Source organism: Heterodontus francisci, chromosome 19, assembly GCF_036365525.1.
Source record: "Heterodontus francisci isolate sHetFra1 chromosome 19, sHetFra1.hap1, whole genome shotgun sequence".
Taxonomy (NCBI): domain Eukaryota; kingdom Metazoa; phylum Chordata; class Chondrichthyes; order Heterodontiformes; family Heterodontidae; genus Heterodontus; species Heterodontus francisci.
Genome location: NC_090389.1, coordinates 3,032,096 through 3,048,671, shown reverse-complemented (window position 1 = coordinate 3,048,671; position 16,576 = coordinate 3,032,096). Strand labels below are relative to the sequence as shown.

Genomic DNA, 16,576 nt, shown 5'->3' with positions numbered 1-16,576 from the left:
GTGTGAGTCAGTGAGGGGATAATGTACTTTGGGGTGGGGTCGATGGGGGTGCAGGTGGGTTTTTGGACAGTCAGGTGAATCCATTCTGCGTAATCCCAGGTATTGCTCGAATTCCTGTTCCCTGCACCCTGCCCTGAACCCGTGTGTGTCTCATGATACTGAGCCAGTACTCCAGCTGTGAAAAACAGCGATGACAGGATCGCATGCAGAGCATTGTGCTCTATCCTCATGGTGGCACAGACCGGGCTCTGTAACTGCTGTGGTTGGGTGCTTCCTGTACTGATGGTGTCAGTGATCAATGCACATATCCTAAGTTCCCTTCTGTATTGTATGATATGATAATACGATAGAATTCTTCATCAAGATGGAGAGTGATGTAGTTGATTCTGAGACTCGGGTCCTGAATCTTAGTCAAGGAAACTATGAAGGTATGAGGCGGTGAGTTGGCCATGACGGATTGGGAAATGTTACTTAAAGGGATGATGGTGGATAGACGATGGCAAACATTTGAAGAGCGTGTGGATGAATTGCAACAATTGTTTATCTCTGTCTGGCGCAAAATAAAACGGGAAAGGTAGCCAAACCATGGCTTACAAGGGAAATTAGAGATAGCATTGGATCCAAGGAAGAGGCATATAAATCTGCCAGAAAAAACAACAGACCTGAGGATGGGGAGCAGTTTAGAATTCAGCAAAGGAAGACCAAGGGATTGATTAAGAAGGAGAAAATAGAGTACGTGAGCAAGATTACGGGGAACATAAAAACTGACTGTAAAAGTTTCTATAGGTATGTGAAGAGAAAAAGATTGGTGAAGATAAATGTAGGTCCCTTATAGTCAGAAACAGGGGAAATTATTATGGGGAACAAAGAAATGGCTGACCAACTAAATGCATACTTTGGTTCTGTCTTCACAAAGGAGGACACAAATATCATACCAGAAACGTTGGGGAACACTGGGTTTAGTGAGAGAGAGGAACTGAAGGAAATCAGTATTAGTAGAGAAATGGTGTTGGGGAAATTGATGGGAATGAAGGCCAATAAATCTCCAGGGCCTGATGGGATGCATCCCAGAGTACTTAAGGAAGTGGCCCTAGAAATAATGGATGCATTGGTGGGTCATCTTCCAAGATTCCATAGACTCTGCAACAGTTCCTCTTTCATCACCCTTCAAGATTTTGAATATCTCTATTAAATCTCCTTCTCCTAAGAACAATCCCAGCGTCTCCATTAATGAACTGGACCGACCACCCAGCATTGACCTAGCCACTGGAAATGACAAAGGCACACCCTGCATAGTCGACCTTAGAAACATAGAAAATAGGAACCAGATACTAAGATTCAGGACCCTAGTCTCAGAATCAACTACGTCACTCTCCACCTTGATGAAAAATTCCAGCATATTATGGTCGCTCATTCCCAAGGGGTCTCGGACAGCTAGATTGTCAATTATTCCTTTCTCATTACACAATACCCAGTCTAGGATGGCCTGTTCTCTAGTTGGTTCCTCAACATATTGGTCCAGAAAACCATCCCGTATACACTCCAAGAATTCCTCCTCTACGGTGTTGTGACTAATTTGATTTGCCCAATCTATATGCAGATTAAAGTTACCCATAATTACAGATGTTTCTTTATCACATGCATCTCTAATTTCCTGTTTAATGCTATTCCCAACATCACCACTACAGTTTGGGGTTCTATATACAACACCCACTAACGTTTTTTGCCCCTTAGTGTTTCTCAGCTCTACCCATACAGATTCCACATCGTCAGAGCTAATATCTTTCCTCACTCTTGCATTAATTCTCTCTTTAACCAGCAGTGCAACTCCACTGCCTTTTTGCCTTTTGTCTGTCCTTCCTAAATACTGAATACCCCTGGATGTTCATTTCCCGTACCTGATCACCTTGCAGCCATGTCTCCGTAATCCCGACTATATCATACCCGTTTACATCTATTTGCGCAATTAATTCATCCACTTTATTGCGAATGCTCCGTGCGTTGAGGCACAAAGCCTTATGGTTTGTCTTTTTAACATTACTGTCCCCTTCCCACTATTTTTCACTGTGGCCCTGTTTGATTCTGGCCCTTGATTTCTCTGCCTATCACCTTTCTTATTCCCCTTACTGTCTTTTGTTCTCGTCTTTGATTCCGCGCCCCCCCCCCCCCCCCCCCGACTCCTTACAAAGGTTACCATCCCTCTGCCATTTTAGTTTAAACCCTCTCCGACCACTCTAGCAAATACTCCCCCTAGGACATCAGTCCCGGTCCTGCCCAGGTGTAACCTGTCCAGTTTGTACTGTTCCCACCTCCCCCAGAACCGGTCCCAATGTCCCAGGAATCTAAAACCCTCCCCCTCACACCATCTCTTCAGCTGTGTATTCATCCTATATATCCTGCTGTTTCTACTCTGACTAGCATGTGGCACTGGTAATAATCCTGTGATCACTACCTTTGAGGTCCTACTTTTCAACTTACTTCCTAACTCCCTGTATTCTGCTTTTAGGACCTCATCCTTTTTTTTGTTTACCTACGTCGTTTGTACCAATATGTACCACGGCCACTGGCTGTTCACCCTCCCCCTTCAGAATGTCCTGTAACCGCTCTGAGATATCCTTGACCCTAGCACCAGGGAGGCAACATACCATCCTGGAGTCTCGTTTGCGGCCACAGAAACGCCTATCTATTCCCCTTACAATTGAATCCCCTATAACTATTGCATTCCCATACTTTGTACTCCTCCCCTGTGCAGCAGAGCCAACCGTGGTGCAATGAATTGGGCTGTTGCTGCTTTCCCCTGAGAGGCCATTCCCCCCAACAGTATCCAAAGCAGTATATCTGTTTTGCAGGGGAATAGCCACAGGAGATTCCTGAACTGCCTGCCTAGTCCTCTTGCTCTGCCTGGTGGTCACCCATTCCCTTCCTGCCTGTGGAGTCTGAGCTTGCGGTGTGACCACCTCTCTATACGTGCTATGCACGATACTCTCCGCCTCATGGATGCTCCGCAGTGTCCCCAGCTGCTGCTCCAGCTCCGAAACCCGGGCTTCCAGGAGCTGCAGCTGGAGACACTTCCTGCACACATGCCGGTCCCGGACACTGGAAATGTTCCATCTTCTGACATGGAGCACACCATGGCTTTGAGCTCTCCTGCCATGACTTAACCCTGTAAATTAACCTTTTGGAAGATCTTAATGTCAAATAATATCAATTACTCTAGGGTCCTTCTTCCCTGGTCCTCGTTACTATAGAACTCCTTAAAAAAAACACTGCTTACTATATATGAAAAAAACCTGTAAACCTTTCTTACCTTAGATACTTACCCAGCTATTTAGAGCTTGCAAAGTCCTCCTCACTAGCATCTGAGGACTTGTGCCTAAATTGGGAGAGTTGTCCCACAGACTAGCCAAACAACAGCCTGACATAGTCATACTCACCAAATCATACCTTATAGCCAATGTCCCAGACCCACCAGAGGGGGCAGCACAGTGATTATACAGTCAGGAAGGAGTGGCTCTAGGAGTCCTCAACAGTGACTCCGGATGGTATGAAGACTCATGGCAACAGGTCAAACATGGGCAAGGAAACCTCCTACTGATTACCACCAACGCCCTCCCTCAGCTGATGAATCAGTACTCCTCCATGTTGAACACCACTTGGAAGAAGCACTGAGGGTCGCTGTTCTATTCCAGAAAGTTTGTGAAGAATGATACTCGAGCCAATCTTTATTTAGTCTTGCATTATTTTCAGTGAAACATTACAAGCATGCACCTCCTATCTCAACCACCACAACGGTTTCAGTGTCTCTTTATATGTGCTCAAGCGAAACCCCAATTAATGCCCTCCCATCTGCATAAAATTAAACACAATTGATCAACAATTAACAGTTGCAAGAGTACAGAATGTACCCTGGGTGAGGAACTTCAATTTCCATCACCAAGATGGCTCAGTAGCACCACTAATGACTGAGCAGGCTGATTCCTGAAGGACATATCTGTGAGATTGGGCCTGTGGCAGGTGGTGAGAGAACCAACAAGATGGAAAAATCTAGTTGACCTTGCCCTCACCAATCTACCTGCTGCAAATGCATCTGTCTGTATTGGTACAGTCCCTGTGGAGACAAAGTCCCATCTTCACACTAAGGATACACTCCATTGTGTTGTGTTGTGTAGTGCTACCACCGTGCTAGATTCGGAACAGATCTAGCAGTTCAAAACTGGGCATCCATGAGGTGCTGTGGACCATCAGCAACAGAATTGTATTCAACCACAATCTGTAACGTCTTGGCCTGGCGTATCCCTCACTCTACTGTTCCCATCAAGCCAGGGAGACCCTAACCCTGGTTTAAGAGGAGTGTGACAGAACATGCCAGGAGCAGCACCAGACATACCTAAAAATGGGGTGCCAACCTGGTTGAAACTACAACACATGCATGCTAAAAAGCAGAAGTAGCTTGAGATAGACAGAGCTAGGCAATGCCACAACCAATGGATCAGATCAAAGCTCTGCAGTCCTGCCATATCCAGTCGCGAATGGTGATGGACAATTATACAACCAGCTGGAGGGAGAGGGTCCACAAACATCCCCATCACATCAGTGCAAATGACAAGACTGAAGCGTTTGCGACCATCTTCAGCCAGAACTGCCGAGTGGATGATCCATCTTGGCCTCTCCTGAGGTCCCCAACATCATATCACATCTTCAGACAATTCAATTCGCTCCACTTGATATCATGAAACAACTGAAGGCACTGGATACAGGCTCTGGACCCTGATGACATCCCGACAATAGTATTGACTTGTGCTGCAGAACTAGCTGCGTGCATAACCAAGCTGTTCCAGTACAGCTACAACACTGGCATCCACCCAGCAATGTGGAAAATTGCCCAGGTATGTCCTGTCCACAAAAAGCAGGACAAATCCAACCCGGCCAATTACCGTCTACCGTCAGTCTACTTTGGATCAGCAAAGTGCTGGAAGGTGTGATCAACAGTGCTATCAAGTGGCACTTATTCAGGAACAACCTGCTCACCAATGCTCAGTTTGGGCTCCACCAGGGGCACTCGCTCCTGGCCTCATTACGGCCTTTATCCAAAGAAAAAAGCTGAACTTGAGATGAGGTGAGAGTGACTGCCCTTGGCATCAAGGCAGCATTTGACTGAGTGTGCCGTCAAGGAACCCTAGCAAAACTGGAGTCAATGGGAATCAGGAGGAAAACTTTCCACTGGTTGGATTCATACATAGCACAAAGGAAGATGGTGGTGGTTATTGGAGGCCAATCATCACAGCCCCAAGACATCGCTGCAGGACTTACTCAGGGTAGTGTCCTAGGTCCAACCATCTTCAGTTGCTTCATCAATGACTTTCCCTCTTCTTTGGGGATGTTCGTTGATGATTGCACTGTGTTCAGTACCATTCGCAAGTCCTCAGATACGGAAGCAGTCTGTGTCCATATGCAGCAAGACCTGGCAACATTCAGGCTTGGGCTGATAAGTGGCAAGTAACATTCACACCGTAAACGCCAGGCAGTGACTCCAACAAGAGAGAATCCAACCATCCCACTTTATGTTCAACGGCATTAGCATCACTGAATCCCCCACTATCAACATCCTGGGATTATCATTGATCAGAAACTGAACTGGAACAGTAACATAAATACCATGGCTACCAGAGCCGGTCAGAGGCTGGGAATTCTGCAGCGAGTAACTCGCTTCCTGACTCCCCAAAGCCTGTGCAGCATCTACAAGGCACAAGTCAGGAATGTGATGAATACTATCCACTTGCCTGGATGAGTGCAGCTCCAACAACACGAAAGAAACTCAACAATGTCCAAGACAAAGCAGCCCACTTTCAACACACCATTAACATATTGTTTGCCTTTGCTCCGTGACCTTTTGGTCAGCTATGTGGCCTTGTCCAATCTGCACCTTCTCCTTTGTTATCTCTTGCCCCAGCCCCACCTCACTTGCTTATAATCTGTGACTTTTCTAATATTTGTCAGTTCCGAAGAAGGGTCACTGACCCGAAACGTTAACTCTGCTTCTCTTTCCACAGATGCTGCCAGACCTGCTGAGTGATTCCAGCATTTCTTGTTTTTGTTTCAGATTTCCAGCATCCGCAGTATTTTGCTTTTATTAAAGCAGCCCACTTGATTGGCACCCATTCACTACCTTAAACATTCATTCCCTCCACCACTGATGCACAGTGGCATCAGTGTGTACCATCTGCAAGATGCACTGCAGCAACTCACCAAGGCTGCTTAGACAGCATCTTCCAAACCCGTGACCTCTACCACCTAGAAGGACAAGGGCAGCAGTTGCATGGGAACACTGCAAGTTCCCCTCCAAGCCCCACACCATCCTGACTTGGAACTAAATCACTGTTCCTTCACTGTAACTGGGTTAAAATTCTGGAACTCCCTTCCTAACAGCACTGTTGGTGTACCTACACCACTTCGACTGCAACGGTTCAAGAAGGCAGCTCCACACCACCTTCTCAAGGGAAATTAGGGATGGGTAATAAATGCTGGCCTGGCCAGCGACTCCCACATCCCAAGAACAAATTAAAAAAAACTACATGTGACTGGAGTCCCTCATCCTCAGCACCATTCTGGTAAATCTCTAATACACCTTCTCCAAGGCCTCGATTTCCTTCCTAAAGTGTGGTGCCCAGAATTGGCCACAATACTCCTGTTAAGGTCTAACCAGTGATTTATATAAGGTTGAGTATAACTTCCTTGCTTTTGTACTCTATACTTCTATTTATAAAGCCAAGGATTCTGTATGCTTTTTTTCAACAACCTTATCAACTTTTCCTGCCACCTTGAAAGATTTGTGTATGTGAACCCTCTTCAAAGTTCTTCAATTTAGTGTATAATCGGAAATAAAAACAGAAAGTGCTGGAAATATTCAGGTCTGGCAGGATCTACGGAGAGAGAATCAGAGTTAACGTTTCAGGTCAGAGACCTGTTCTGACAAAGGGTCACTGACCTGAAACACCATTTCGTTTATATTGCCCCTTCGCACTTTGACACCAAAGCTAAGCCATAAATGGCTGTGCAACACTAGCTCACTGGCACTTATGTCCTCTTGGAGGGAAAGAAGCAACACACTGCATTCTGTCCTCTCACTTCTATAGCACCATGTTCCCACTGACTGACACTATGGCCCAATACAGCCAACTTACTGTTCCTCTGCTGCAGCACCTATTTGATATACTCAATAGCCTGCAATGTTTTTAGTTTTAGTTTTAGTTTTAGAGATACAGCACTGAAACAGGCCCTTCGGCCCACCGAGTCTGTGCCGACCATTAACCACCCATTTATACGAATCCTACACTAATCCCATATTCCTACCACATCCTCACCTGTCCCTATATTCCCCTTCCACCTACCTATACTAGGGGCAATTTATAATGGCCAATTTACCTATCAACCTGCAGGTCTTTGGCTGTGGAAGGAAACCGGACCACCCGGAGGAAACCCACGCAGACACAGGGAGAACTTGCAAACTCCACACAGGCAGTACCCAGAATTGAACCTGGGTCGCTGGAGCTGTGAGGCTGCGGTGCTAACCACTGCGCCACTGTGCCGCCCCGCAATGTGTTACATATTGGGATTAATACCCAGACAGATTGGTTACTTCGCAAAAATATAGAAAACCAAAGGAAACGTTTGGGAGCAAAAAAGACCATTCAACAACTGGTATGCTAACATTCTCTCTCAGCCCCTCCCTCTGGTACACTAACACTCCCTCTCAGACACTCCCTCTGGTAGACAAACTCCCACTCACAGCCCCTCCCTCTGGTACACTAACTTCCCCTCCCTCTGGTAGACAAACTCCCCCTCACAGTCCCTCGCTCTGGTACACTAACTAACACTCCCTCACAGCCCCTCCCTCTGGTACTAACACTCACTCACAGTCCCTCCCTCTGATACTAACACTCCCTCACAACCTCCCCCCCCTCTGGTACATTAACACTCCCATATAGCCCCTGCCTCTGGTACACTAACTCCCCCTCACAGTCCCTCCCCCTGGTACACTAACACTCCCTCACAGTCCCTCTATCTGGTAGACAAACTCCCCCCCACAGCCCCTCTCTCTGGTACACTAACACTCCCTCACAGCCCCTCTCTCTGGTAGACAAACTCCCCCTCACAGCCCCTCTCTCTGGTAGACAAACTCCCCCTCACAGCCCCTCTCTCTGGTACACTAACACTCCCTCACAGCCCCTCTCTCTGGTAGACAAACTCCCCCTCACAGCCCCTCCCTCTGGTACACTAACACTCCCTCACAGCCCCTCTCTCTGGTAGACAAACTCCCCCTCACAGCCCCTCCCTCTGGTACACTAACACTCCCTCACAGCCCCTCTCTCTGGTAGACAAACTCCCCCTCACAGCCCCTCTCTCTGGTAGACAAACTCCCCCTCACAGCCCCTCCCTCTGGTACACTAACACTCTCTCACAGCCCCTCTCTCTGGTAGACAAACTCCCCCTCACAGCCCCTCCCTCTGGTACACTAACACTCCCTCACAGCCCCTCTCTCTGGTAGACAAACTCCCCCTCACAGCCCCTCCCTCTGGTACACTAACACTCCCTCACAGCCCCTCTCTCTGGTAGACAAACTCCCCCTCACAGCCCCTCCCTCTGGTACACTAACACTCTCTCACAGCCCCTCTCTCTGGTAGACAAACTCCCCCTCACAGCCCCTCCCTCTGGTACACTAACACTCCCTCACAGCCCCTCTCTCTGGGAGACAAACTCCCCCTCACAGCCCCTCTCTCTGGTAGACAAACTCCCCCTCACAGCCCCTCTCTCTGGTAGACAAACTCCCCCTCACAGCCCCTCCCTCTGGTACACTGACACTCCCTCACAGCCCCTCTCTCTGGTAGACAAACTCCCCCTCACAGCCCCTCTCTCTGGTAGACAAACTCCCCCTCACAGCCCCTCCCTCTGGTACACTAACACTCCCTCACAGCCCCTCTCTCTGGTAGACAAACTCCCCCTCACAGCCCCTCTCTCTGGTAGACAAACTCCCCCTCACAGCCCCTCCCTCTGGTACACTAACACTCCCTCACAGCCCCTCTCTCTGGTAGACAAACTCCCCCTCACAGCCCCTCTCTCTGGTAGACAAACTCCCCCTCACAGCCCCTCCCTCTGGTACACTAACACTCTCTCACAGCCCCTCTCTCTGGTACACAAACTCCCCCTCACAGCCCCTCCCTCTGGTACACTAACACTCCCTCACAGCCCCTCTCTCTGGTAGACAAACTCCCCCTCACAGCCCCTCTCTCTGGTAGACAAACTCCCCCTCACAGCCCCTCCCTCTGGTACACTAACACTCCCTCACAGCCCCTCTCTCTGGTAGACAAACTCCCCCTCACAGCCCCTCTCTCTGGTAGACAAACTCCCCCTCACAGCCCCTCTCTCTGGTAGACAAACTCCCCCTCACAGCCCCTCTCTCTGGTAGACAAACTCCCCCTCACAGCCCCTCTCTCTGATAGACAAACTCCCCCTCACAGCCCCTCTCTCTGGTAAACAAACTCCCCCTCACAGCCCCTCTCTCTGATAGACAAACTCCCCCTCACAGCCCCTCTCTCTGGTAAACAAACTCCCCCTCACAGCCCCTCTCTCTGGTAGACAAACTCCCCCTCACAGCCCCTCTCTCTGGTAGACAAACTCCCCCTCACAGCCCCTCTCTCTGGTAGACAAACTCCCCCTCACAGTCCCTCTCTCTGGTAGACAAACTCCCCCTCACAGCCCCTCCCTCTGGTAGACAAACTCCCCCTCACAGCCCCTCCCTCTGGTACACTAACTCCCCCTCACAGCCCCTCCATCTGGTACACTGACTCCCCCTCACAGTCCCTCCCCCTGGTACACTAACATTCCCTCACAGTCCCTCTCTCTGGTACACTAACACTCCCTCACAGCCCCTCTCTCTGGTACACTAACACTCCCTCACAGCCCCTCTCTCTGGTAGACAAACTCCCCCTCACAGCCCCTCCCTCTGGTACACTAACACTCCCTCACAGCCCCTCTCTCTGGTAGACAAACTCCCCCTCACAGCCCCTCCCTCTGGTACACTAACACTCCCTCACAGTCCCTCCCTCTGGTACACTAACACTCCCTCACAGTCCCTCCCTCTGGTACACTAACACTCCCTCACAGTCCCTCCCTCTGGTACACTAACACTCCCTCACAGTCCCTCCCTCTGGTACACTAACACTCCCTCACAGTCCCTCCCTCTGGTACACTAACACTCCCTCACAGTCCCTCCCTCTGGTACACTAACACTCCCTCACAGTCCCTCCCTCTGGTACACTAACACTCCCTCACAGTCCCTACCTCTGGTACACTAACACTCCCTCACAGCCCCTCCCTCTGGTACACTAACACTCCCTCACAGTCCCTACCTCTGGTACACTAACACTCCCTCACAGCCCCTCCCTCTGGTACACTAACTCCTCCATGTGAAGAGTGCAGAATGCCATTTCAGTCAATAAAAACTGTAGCTGGACAGGATCTGAATCCTGCCCCAGAAAGAGATGAAACAGTGAATCTGAAAGCTCTGATGCCTATGCTTTATTATCAGATCCCCTCCCCCGCCCCCATTAGCCCATGGCAGCAAGCTGTAATGATGGAAGCATGACTGCAGCAAGCAATCGCTGTGGAGTCTCTCCTCTTCATATAATGACAGAAGTGTACAAAAGCTTGTCTTTATAAGGCCGATATCATTCACTGAATTAACGTTAATCTTGAACCTCTCGCTTCTTCAGATGACCCAGTGAATATCTTCAAGCACCAACCCCAGCCGCCACACTCTGTGCTTAAGTTCCTGCAGGATGTTTTTGCTGACAAGGACACAGCGAGAATTTTCTACCGCACTGACATGATGGTGATGATCGATATCATTGTGCGTCAGACCTCCGACCTCTCACCAGGAGAAAAGGTCAGGGCAATGCATTAGTAATGATGGATTCCTCACCGCCGCAATAATAACACTGCCTGGGAATATATATAATGTATAGGAACATAGGAGCAAGAGTAGGCCATTCAGCCCATCAAGCCTGCTCTGCCATTCAATTAGATCATAGCTCATCATCTATCTCAGCGCCACATTGCCACGCCATCTGCATATCCCTTGATCTCATTAGTATCCAGATATTGGCCAAACATGTAAGAGGTACGACTATCATGAAAAGAAGTGTTATGGGTGTGTCCTGGGAATGGAAGTGAGAGAGCCATTGTGTAAACATAGCACTGTGGTGGACCATAGGGCTCTCTCACTTTTAGAATATGTCGAGCCAACGCGGGTCCTATTTGGCACGGAGGTGAGTTTCCAACCCCAAATCCCCTCCATCACCAAATTAAAAGCAAAATACTGCGGATGCTGGAAATCTGAAATAAAAACAAGAAATGCTGGAAATACTCAGCAGGTCTGGCAGCATCGGTGGAGAAAGAAGCAGAGTTAATGTTTTGGGTCAGTGACCCTTCTTCCGAAGAAAGGTCACTGACCCGAAACGTTAACTCTGCTTCTCTCTCCACAGATGCTGCCAGACCTGCTGAGTATTTCCAGCATTTCTTGTTTTTATTACCCCTCCATCACCAAGACTGCTGACTTCCAGCTCCGTCCCTACCTCAGCCCTTTTGCTGCTGAATCCCTCGTCTATGCCTTCGTTACTTCTAGGCTCAACTACTCCTATATTCCCCTGGCTAGCCCCTCACCCTCCACAAACTTCAGCTTATCCAAAATTCTGCTCTCAATATCCTAACTTGTACATAGTCTGTTCACCCAACACGCAAGAGCTCAATGACTTATAGACCTATACTGGCTCCTGGTGGGGCAACACCTCCGTTTTAAATTCTCACCCGTGTGTTCAATTCCCTCCATGGCCTCTGATGGGGTTTGACCAAGGCTCTGTATAGCTAAAGCATCACTTCTTCCCCTTTCTAGTCCAACCCTGTTGAGGTAAAGAGCAACATTCCATTTGACCTGTGCACTAGCTTTTAGTGAATTCTGCACATGGGCCACCAAACTTTCATTGCTTATCCACAGTTCCTATTTGTCACCATTATGAAAATATTCCCATTTGTCTTTCTCAGATCCAAAGTGAATGGCCTCACATTTTTCCACATTGAACTGTTATCTGCTGCAGCCTCAACACTTCGATTTTGAAATTCTCATTCCTGTTTTCATATCCCTCCGTGGCCTCATCGCTCCCTATCTCTGTAATCTCCTCCAGTCCCACAACTCTCCGAGATTTCTGCACTCCTCCAATTCTGGCCTCTAAAGCAACCCTAATTTTAATCACTCCATGATTGGTGGTTGTGCGTTCAGCTGCCTAGGCCCCAAGATATGGAATACCCTTCCTCCACCTCTCTACCTCTCTTTCTTCCTTTAAGATGCTGTTTAAAATCTACCTCTTTGACCAAGCTTTTGGTCAATTGCCCTAATATCTCCTTATGTGGCTTGGTATCAAATTTTGTTTGATAACACTCCTGTGAAGCATATTGGGACAATTAACGAGCTTAAAGGTGCTATATAAATACAAGTTGTTGTTTTGTCCACTCACTTAACCTATCTGTGTTCCTCTAACTTCCTGTGCTCATCTACTTACTGTTCCTCCTAAATTAGAGTCACCTGCAAACTTGGATATGCAGCTCATTATACCTTCATCAGTCTTCGATATGTGTGAGGAAAAGCTGAGGCTGCAATGCAGTTCCCTAGGGAATACCAATAGACACATCCTACTAATTGGAGTATATTCTCTTTATCCCTACTTTCTGTCTCCTACCTCTCAACCAATTAGAATTTGGAAAATTATAACTAATGCATCTGCAATTGCCTCACACTTTCCTTTAAAAGAACGACTTACCTTTCACAACCTTAGGATGTTCCAAAGTGCCTTTACATCCAGTAAAGCATTTTTGAAGTCTAGTCACTGTCAAAGTTCCCTCTAATTTTGTTTTGGAGTGTGTGCACAATTTGTTTCAGTGCAGAGCCCCTTTAAATTCTTTTGCGGGAAAAAGGGGCCAACTTGTGCACTGTTTGCCCAGAGACTTTTGGTTGCTGCGCAGTTTAGAGTGAACATTGGTCACTTGTAGGAAATGCAGTTTGTACAGAACATTGCCCAACAAACAGCAATTAGATAAATGATGAGGTAATCTGTATTATTGATTCTGGTTGAGGGATAGATATTAGCTATAATACTGAGAGGATCTCTCCTCCTTTACTTTGAAGTAGTGTCATGGGATCATTATGTCTGCCTGAGAGGGAAAATGTGGCCTTGTTAATGTCTTATCCAAAAGATGGCATCTCTGACAGTGCAACATTTTCTCAGTGCTCCACTGGAATGTCAGTCTGGATCATGGGCTCAGGTCCCTGGAGTAGGACTTGAACCCACAAAGTTCTGCCTTAGCTGTAAGGGCGCAGTGGCTGAGCCATGGATGGAATAACATAAGTTAAATCAATGATTTCCTCCCTTTGACTAATATTGGGCTTCCCTTGTACTGCTGCTATTTGGTCCTGTTCTTCCACAGTGAAGATGGATATAAAGTATTTAGCTGGTATACTATTTCCTTATTCTCCATTTATAATCTCACCTGCATCAATCTTTAATCAGCCCACATTCTATCTCTTAATATATTTACAAAAACTTTTCCTGTTATCTTTCATATCTCTTGCAAGTTTCCTTCGTATTCCATTTTGCAGCTCCTATTACTTTCTTTGTATCTTTGTGTTGTATTTTAGAACTCTCCCAGTCTGCTGAATTTTTACTTTTTCTTGCATTAGTGCAATTTTTTTCTTTCAGCATAATAACTGTCTCTTACCTCATTTGAATTAGTTTAGTTTTAGTTTAGTTTAGAGATAAGCACTGAAACAGGCCCTTCGGCCCACCGAGTCTGTGCCGACCATCAACCACCCATTTTTACTAATCCTACACTAATCCCATATTCCTACCACATCCTCACCTGTCCCTATATTTCCCTACCACCTACCTATACTAGGGACAATTTATAATGGCCAATTTACCTATCAACCTGCAAGTCTTTGGCTGTGGGAGGAAACCGGAGCACCCGGAGGAAACCCACGCAGTCACAGGGAGAACTTGCAAACTCCACACAGGCAGTACCCAGAATTGAACCCGGGTCGCTGGAGCTGTGAGGCTGCGGTGCTAACCACTGCGCCACTGTGCCTTGGCTACTCAATTACACAGGGAAACTTTGTCTGTTAAGAGTATGTACTGGTTTTGTATTGTACCAGAAGCTTCCTTAAATATTTCCCTCTGTTGGTCTATAAATTTATCCAATATCAGTTCAGTCCAGTTTACTGGAGTCAGTTTATTTCTCTGCTCTTCCGAGTTGTCTTACTTAAATTTAGAACCTTGGTTTTTGACTCTCTCTCGAACCTAATAACAAATCCAACTAGATTATGGTCACTATTTGCAAGACATTCCCTTACCATCAGATTGTTAACTAATTCTGGTTCATTACTCATCACTAAATCCAGTCTGACCTGTTCACTTGTTAATTCCAAAACACAGTTTTAACATGGGGTTCGGGGCCATTTATTAGCTTGAATAGAGGATTGGCTAACCAACAGAGTCAGGATAAATGGGTCCTTTTTTGGTTGGCAAGATGTAACTAGTGGGTGCCACAGGGTTCAGTTCTCGGGCCCCAATTATTTACAATCTATATGAGTGACTTAGATGCAGGGATAGAAGGTACTATTTGCAGATGACGTTAAAATAGGTGGGATAGTAAGTTGCAATAAAGAAATAAGAAATTTACAAATGGATATGGATAGTCATAGTCATAGAGAGATACAGCACTGAAACAGGCCCTTCGGCCCACCGAGTCTGTGCCAACCATCAACCACCTATTTGTACTAATCCTACATTAATCCCATATTCCCTACCATAGGTTAGGTGAATGGGCCAAAATTTGGCAGATGGAGTTTAACATGGATAAGTGTGAGGTTATCCATTTTGGTCAGAGGAATAGAAAGCCAAATTATTATCTAAATGGAAAGAAACTTCAGAGTGCTTCAGTGCTGAGGGATCTGGGTGTCCTCGTGCAGAAAACTAGTATGCAGGTGCAGCAGGTAATAAGGAAAGCAAATGGAATTTTGGCATTTATTGCTAAAGGAATAGAGTTTAAAAGTGGGGAAGTGTTGCTGCAGCTGTACAAGGCATTAGTGAGACCGCACCTGGAGTATTGCGTGCAGTTTTGGTCCCCTTACTTGAGGAAGGATGTAGTTGCATTGGAGGCAGTTCAGAGGAGGTTCACTAGATTGATTCCAGAGATGAGGGATTTGTCTTATGAAGAGAGATTGAGCAGCTTAGGCCATTACTCGATAGAGTTTAGAAGAATGAGAGGAGATCTAATTGAGGTATATAAGATGATTAAGGAGATTGACAAAGTAGACGTAGAGAGGATGTTTCTTCTGGTGGGGCAATCTAGAACGAAAGGTCATAGTTTTAGGATAAGAGGTAGCAGATTTAAAACCGAGATGAGGAGAAATTACTTCTCTCAAAGGGTCGTGAGTCTATGGAATTCACTACCCCAGAGTGCGGTGGATGCCAGAACATTGAATAAATTTAAGGAGCAGATAGACAGATTTTTAATTAGTAATGGGTTAAAGGGTTATGGAGGACGGGCAGGAAAGTTGAGTTGAGGCCGAAATGAGATCAGCCATGATTGGTTATTGAATGACGGAGCAGGCTCGAGGGGCTGAATTGCCTACTCCTGCTCTTAGTTCTCATGTTCTTATGAATACGTTCTAGAAATTCACTGCCTTTATTACTTGAGCTGTTCTGTTTCTCCCAGTCGGTGTGAAAATTAAAAACTCCTGTTATAATCTCATTGTTTTTGCAGTATGCTTCCCTAGCCTCTATATTTACAGATTCCCCCTGCCAACTACATCACTGCTGTCAGACAACCCACACCAGAGTTTTGCATCCTTTACTGTTGTTGCACAAGATAAGGACTTAAGGCCTGCTGAGTGGTTCCAGAATTTCTTGTTTTTATTTCATATTATATAAGGACTTAAGGATTGGGGTAATATATTAGTATGGATTGAGGATTGGTTAAATGACAGAACACAGGAAGCAGGAATAAATGGGTCATTTTCGGGATGGCAGGATGTAACTTGTGGAGTACTGCAAGGATCAATGCTTGGGCCTCAGCTATTTGCAATCTATTATCTGAGAGGACCGAGTGTAAGATATCTAAGTTTGCTGGCAATACAAAAACATAAGCTATGAGGAGGACCCAAAGAGGCTGTGCAGTGATATAGGCAGGTTAAGTGATTGGATAAGTAGGTGGCAGATGGAATATAATGTGGAAAGTGTGCAGTATCCACTTTGGTAAGAAGATTGAAAAAAGCAGAATATTTTTTAAAAGATGAAAGACTAATAAATATTGGTATTTGGAGGGATCTGAGTCTCCTTGTGCACAAAGCACAGAAAGTTAACATGCAGCTACAGCAAGCAATTAGGAAGGCAAATGGTGTGTTAGCCTTTATTGCAAGGGAGATGGAGTATAAGAGTAAGGAAGACTTGCTGTAATTACATAGGGTTTT

General features: G+C 46.5%; 1 protein-coding gene across 4 annotated transcripts in view; it reads left to right on the top strand.

Moving 5' to 3' along the window:
• The window catches only part of LOC137379934 (NCK-interacting protein with SH3 domain-like), a 423,995-nt gene that overhangs the window by 392,585 nt on the left and 14,834 nt on the right, over window positions 1–16,576 (top strand). For 3 of the 4 annotated variants that reach the window (XM_068051320.1, XM_068051319.1, XM_068051318.1), the window contains one exon: window positions 10,770–10,942. The exons of the other annotated variant lie outside the window; for it this stretch is intronic. In XM_068051320.1, the coding sequence (XP_067907421.1) occupies window positions 10,770–10,942 (173 nt within the window). The remainder of the gene's footprint in view (window positions 1–10,769; window positions 10,943–16,576) is intronic. 4 annotated transcript variants of the gene reach the window in all.